This window comes from Limulus polyphemus, unplaced genomic scaffold, assembly GCF_000517525.1.
Source record: "Limulus polyphemus unplaced genomic scaffold, Limulus_polyphemus-2.1.2 Scaffold840, whole genome shotgun sequence".
In the NCBI taxonomy this organism is placed as follows: Eukaryota; Metazoa; Arthropoda; class Merostomata; order Xiphosura; family Limulidae; genus Limulus; species Limulus polyphemus.
Window position 1 is genome coordinate 378,395 of NW_013666450.1, and position 7,047 is coordinate 385,441.

At 33.3% G+C, this 7,047-nt stretch overlaps 1 protein-coding gene across 1 annotated transcript in view; it reads right to left on the reverse strand.

The window, feature by feature from the left end:
• LOC106460812 (sodium- and chloride-dependent glycine transporter 2-like) overlaps nt 1–7,047 on the reverse strand; it is a 34,602-nt gene that overhangs the window by 6,513 nt on the left and 21,042 nt on the right. Inside the window, exons 10-11 of the mRNA XM_013920553.2 lie at nt 4,831–4,930; nt 1,751–1,860 (exon numbers count right to left, since the gene is read on the reverse strand). Of these exons, the coding sequence (XP_013776007.2) occupies nt 1,751–1,860; nt 4,831–4,930 (210 nt within the window). The remainder of the gene's footprint in view (nt 1–1,750; nt 1,861–4,830; nt 4,931–7,047) is intronic.

Consider the following 7,047-nt stretch of genomic DNA (forward strand, 5'->3'; position numbering starts at 1 on the left):
AAACATTGCTCAACATCATGAAAATTAAACCTTATTTTCAATAAGCAATCCTGAAAAATATGTGGGGGTGCTTAACTTTTTTCCAGGTGTATACTTATATCAAGTAGGATTTGTTATAATAATGTTCTAGTAATACTTGTATCAGGTGAAATTTGTTTCAACATTCCAATAATACTAGTATCAAGTGTAGTAATTTATTACAACAATGTTCCAATGATACTTGCATCAGATGTTATTTGTTACAACAGTGTTCCCATTATACATCTTTTTTGATGCACTTTATTACAACAATGTTCACATAATAATTGAATCAGGTGCAATTTAGTCTTACAGTATTTCCACAATACAATAATAACAATTGTAACACATGTGATTAGTTTCCACACTGCCTATACTATGCCAATAATGATTGTTTCAGGTGTTATGTTATTCCAACAGTGATTCCATTACAAATGTATTCTGATTTCTCTCAAGAGTTTTATTATTAAAATAAAAATTTATAAAGTTTGAATTTTTAGGCAATGTCTCCATAGTGATCGTATCGAGGATTATCTGTGCAAGTGTTCCCATAATAATTTTATCAAGTGTGATTTGCACAGTGATGTTCCCATAATTTTTGTATCGGATATGGTTTGCTCCAATAATGTTCCCACAATAACTGTAATATGTGTGGTTAGTTCTCACTTTACCCAGGATATACTGAATAAAGTCTGATTAGTTTACATGCTGACTCCATAAAAATATTATTTGATGTGATTAGCCTATAAGCTGTAGCTATAAAAATTGCCTCATGTGTGAATTGTGCTACAGTGTTCCCATAATAATTGCGTTAGACAAGATTTATTGTAAGAGGATTCTTATAATAATTGTATCAATTTAAACTTGGCAAACAACAAGTATTCTTTTAAAAATAATTGTATTAAATAGATAGTTTAAATAGTGTTACCTTATTAATCGTATCGGATGTGATATGTTGTTACAGTGCTCCCACTATAATTGTATTAAATACAAATTGTTACAACAGGGTTCCCATAATCATCCTATCAGATGTGATCTCTTACAACAGTGTTCCCATAATCATCCTATCAGATGTGATCTCTTACAACAGTGTTTCCATAATCATCCTATCAGATGTGATCTCTTACAACAGTGTTTCCATAATTATCCTATCAGATGTGATCTCTTACAACAGTGTTCCCATAATCATCCTATCAGATGTGATCTCTTACAACAGTGTTTCCATAATCATCCTATCAGATGTGATCTCTTACAACAGTGTTTCCATAATTATCCTATCAGATGTGATCTCTTACAACAGTGTTCCCATAATCATCCTATCAGATGTGATCTTTTACAACACGGTTTCCATAATTATTGTATTAAATGTGATCTCTTACAATACGGTTCCCATAATTATGGTATTAAATGTGATCTCTTACAACACGGTTTCCATAATTATGGTATTAAATGTGATCTCTTACAACACGGTTCCCATAATTATTGTATTAAATGCGAATTATACATCAGTGTTTTCATGACAATTACATGATGTATTATTTGTTGCAATAATATTCCCATAATAATTGCATCGGATTTGAGTTGTTACAGCAGCGTTCTCATATCTATTGCATCAGGTGTAATTGTTTTTAAACAGTGCACCGCAATAATTGAAAATAAGGTGATTATACTTTTGTTGGTTTTGAAGTAGTAGAGTTTTTGCTTCATTCAATAAACAACATATTTCACTTACCAGAAGAGTAGCTGGGGTTAGATATTTCCACATTATTGACCAGAATATTACCCAAGCATTGGAACGTGGACCGATCATTTTCTCAATGTCGTTCAGGAAACGATCAGCACCTGTATGAAACGCATTCCATTAACACCTCTACTTAGAAGTACCCAGTAACGTTACGTTATAATATAGAGTCTTGTCTCAGTTGAAACGCATTCCATTAACACCTCTACTTAAAAGTACCCAGTAACGTTACGTTATAATACACAGTCTTGTCTCAGATTGAAACACATTCATACAGTTAAACTGAATGACAAAAGTATAGCTAAAAAGTCACATTGAAAAATAAAGTTACATAATGAACAATGACATCGATAACCCGGATAGTTTTTCACGTAGTAAATCTTCACAACAGGAAATTTAGTCAATAATTCGTATATCCGCGTTCCAAATCTGAACAGCCATTTTCTATAATTAACACACATGCACTTCCTATGAATACATGATTCAATAATTAATATATACATCAATTTAGAAGTCGATTAGAACAGAAAACAATGTGATTATTACTGACCAAAAAAAGTCTGCACTCGCATTGGGTACCGGCTTATGACAGTTTATCTGAGAACGACCTTTAAAGTAGGGATGTACGTATAAATTATAACAAATATTCAGAGGTCGTCAGAGTGATCAGTGCTTTATGTCACGACAAGTCATAGTGCTTCAAAACGAAGACGCTTAGAAATATCATCATCATTAAAACGGGATGTTTGTTTATACAAAGAAAACAATAATACATGTTTATTTGTTTGAAGTTAAGTACAAAGCTAGACAATGGGCTCTCTGTGCTCTACTCACCACGGGTATCGAAATCCTGTTTCTAGCCTTGTAAATCCGAAGACATACCACTGTGCCACTGGGGGGGGGGGCGATAATACATGCACTATGTAATTTGTATTCCGTTAGTAGGTCATTGGTTTGAACAAAATTGTGATATATGTGAAGATAATGACACAATATGGCACTCTGATTATGAAAGTTGCATGATTATAGACGACATATGCAATAAAAACTGCTGCATTTTGTTTATCAGCAACATGCAAACCCCTATTAGTTGTCATGATTATAGACGACATATGCAATAAAAAAACTGCTGCATTTTGTTTATCAGCAACATGCAAACCCCTATTAGTTGTCATGATTATAGACGACATATGCAATAAAAAAACTGCTGCATTTTGTTTATCAGCAACATGCAAACCCCTATTAGTTGTCATGATTATAGACGACATATGCAATAAAAAAACTGCTGCATTTTGTTTATCAGCAACATGCAAACCCCTATTAGTTGTCATGATTATAGACGACATATGCAATAAAAAACTGCTGCATTTTGTTTATCAGCAACATGCAAACCCCTATTAGTTGTCACCCTTGCAGTTATCGACCGATATTAGTATTAATAGTATGTTTAAAGTAATAGTTCTCAAACTTTTTTTTGACCCCGCAGACCACTTCGGGAAAGGGGGGTAAAAGACCCCCGCCGACCACCTATATGTTCTGTTCTATCTCGTATAACCTCGGCCATGGCGTTGCGCGTCAGTGACATGCATTTTGGACCAGGCCGCGGACCACCTGGAGGTCCTTCGCGACCCACCAGTGAACCTCAAACCACACTTTGAGAAACTCTGATTTAGAGTAACTGATTCGACTATCCAGGTGTCTCGATAAATCGGAAGATAAGCTTCATTACAAAAGCGTTCGGATTAATGAGTTTTCACTGTAATTTGATTATCTCTGTATTAATTCAAGTTGTTTGTTTGTTTGACCGCGAACTTCACAGTTTTAGAGCTAGCAAGAACAAACTTGACAGTCGGACTTGAGGTGACCCGGAGAATGTCCTTAATTATATGGCGTAGCTTCCTTATCAAAAGGAAAGTCACCCAAGCATGATGGGGACTGTAGAGCAGACTTGTAGAGTCAATGTATTCGAATATGGTTATATGGCGTAGCTTCCTTACCAAAAGGAAAGTCACCCAAGCATGATGGGGACTGTAGAGCAGACTTGTAGAGTCAATGTAGTCCAATATGGCATCGGATTTTGTTTCCGTGTTCTCCCCCTCTCGAAATCCATAGAACGCCATTTTTGAAGCTGTGTTCACATACTACTGGGACCAGATTTAGCACACGCCCCGAGGTACAACGGGTGGAATGTTCTCATGCATTTTTTTTTCGGGTACGTACTCCCCTTGAGGTAGCTCTAGAAGTAACTGGGTATAATGGAGAGGTTTGATCGCTACACTCGGGCCTCTGAAAATCATGAGGGACCTTTGAATCCCGTAGCGGAGCGCGGGTATGTTGTGCTGGTCTAATATAAACAGTGGACATCTGTTTATGATTTTAGATACAACTCTGGCCATAGTTCTTAAACTTACATCTCTATTTTATTCTGTTTTAAATTATAAAATATATCAACTACATAAACCTATCAAACTTCGTATAAAGTTCAATGCTTACCTAATTTTTAGTGTGGATTTGAAGCATTTTCTTTCAATTTATAAAACGATAGATAATTAACAGTGTTACATTTTACAAACAACTTGTATAGACATCTCGTTATTTTGAAATCTCAGTCTATTGTAGCCGTTAAAATGTACTTTCCTTTACAGCAACTGAAATATGAAGTTTTAATGTTTATTTGTTTTAAACTTGGAAATCAGTGAAAACTGTAATTTTATATCAACCAAAGAATAGCACAATATTGCACGTTCTCAAAATCGTGAACGAACAGAAGAGAGCAAAATGTGTTTTGCTGACTACAAAGCTAAATAGTGTGACGTACGTGCAACTTTTGCAACGTCAGTTTCAAAGCATGTCGTCATAGAAATGCTCCCAAAGAGTATTTTTAATGTTGGGTAAACAGTTTCAGCAAATTATCGCATGAGGCTTTCAAACTGGACGAATTTGGGTGCGCCCTCTATATAGAAATATTTCTATTTGTTAAAGTAATTCAAAACAATGAATCCATTCATTTGAAGTTTCTTTTTGTTATTCTTTTTTCTACAAACACTAAAGCTGTTGACGTCAACACTTACCATAATTCCAGGATATCAGAAGACATTCTGCTATGGCGATTAGGAGTACTGAAAAGTTAGCCGCGTACTTGTCGAATAACTCTAGCCAATACACGCCAGCCTGAAAATATCAAATTAAATTTCAGGAATATATCTCACTTTTAACTATACACACACACACGTATGTATAGCTATATCTATATATTAAAAATATTTATATTTATTAATTCATTTCATTTTCTAAATCAAAAACATTTGTGCTAAAATGTGCACTTAATGCTTATAAAAAATATTCTTTGAATCCAAACAGGACAATGCATTATTTTCTTTCACAGAAGTATTGAATGGTTGATTATATGAGGTTATTTGCGCACTTGTTTGATGTTCAAGGTTAACAGGTCCCATAAAAATACACACTCTTAAAAAAAAACCTCACTATGGTTTCATAACTAAATACCTGCGTTTCTGCACGTATTATATACGATATATAGTTGTATAACGTTACGTTTACTACTGTTGTTTCCTCGTTGAAGTTCTTTGTCGTAATTTATGTTGAACAAGAACAAAAACAACGAAACTTGTTTTGAAATATTGAACTAAAGAGTATGCACATCTGAAAATGGAACAATAATACAATACGTTTATATACCCCTGCTAGTAATCTTGACCTTAAATTAAAATGCTATTTTCGTTTTATTAGAATAGCTTCTTTTATTTTGCGTTTGTTAAAATTAAGCTCACAACAAATGTTTTATTTTCACTGTAATGTTGTGTATCGTTAAACTTTTGGTAGACGTCCATGTTCTTCCATTCTTCAACTTAAATTTCACCAAATCTTCCAGTGTAAAGATTTTTATATCCCTACATCTTATACCACAAACAATCTCTTTCAAATACATCTAGTTTTATTCTTTCTGTTAGAAATTAAATCTACTCGTGATGGAAAGTTATATTATTTTTGTTCTTTTTGCATGTTTTTTTATTTCTCTCTCTTTCTACTGTAGTTGATAAACTAGATACTTATGGAACGACGCAATAAACCAAGTTATCTGAATTCGTTCTCTTTACTTTTTCTTGAAACCTTTTTAGTAACTAGACAGTTTCTGACAACATTAACGGAAAAACCAGTTTTCTTTACTTTTTCTTGAAACCGTTTTAGTGACTAGACATTTTCTAACAACATTAACGACAAAACCAGTTTTCTTTTTTTTTCTTGAAACCGTTTTAATGAATAGACATTTTCTAACAACATTAACGAGAAAACCAGTTTTCTTTTTTCCTTGAAACCGTTTTAATGACTAGACATTTTCTAACAACATTAACGGGAAAACCAGTTTTTCTTTACTCCAGTGCTCTTTCCAAATAATTTATTCCCTCACATAACGTTTGTTTAGAATTAGAAATAATGTTAACTGTGGCGAATCAAATTTTTAATAATCCCTAATTTTTGTCTGATGGAAATAAAGATCAGTTTGAGATTTTAATATTTTTGTTTTAAAAACTATATTTACTTTTTTTTGAAGTGTAACGTCAAGGAATAATTGCTTCTCTCCCTTCTCATTAGTAAGTTAAATGTTAGAGTGTAATGAATTTAGAAATTTTATCAAGAAACAATACCAGCAAATGTATCATCAACATCTGTAACATAAAAAAAGCCCCTAAATATAACCGAACATTTGGTTTTGTAGTCAAGCATGTTCAGCTAGATTGGGCGTTAAACGACAACCCGCACTTATTCCCTCAAACTGATTATAAAAAAAAAGTCATTAAATGGAAATGCAATTTATGTGGTTAGTGTTTGCAGAAATAATCATCTACTTAATACAAGTTACGTAGGAAAGAGTACAACCAATAGATTCATTGATTGGCACTTGTGTGAACAAAGATATCATAATTTAGCCAAAAAATTGAGGATTGTATGTATTTAATAAATTAATAAAATACACTGTATATTTTAAGACATTCTTCCATGTAAAGCATAAAGTCTAGACACCAAGGATACAAATTTACCCAAGTTATAATCGAAAACTCTTCTGATCGAGTCAACAAGTCTTAGAAGTACGCCCTGTTTAGACATATCTCGCACCCATATATATATAAAGTTTATCATTTCACCTTCAGTAGTAGAAAATGAACTCATTTAATTCCTTGAAGACGGCTTGAATGTATAATAATGGCCGGTACCTGATGATGACAAAACCTTGTCGAAACGTTGTACATTTGCTGTCATGTTAAACT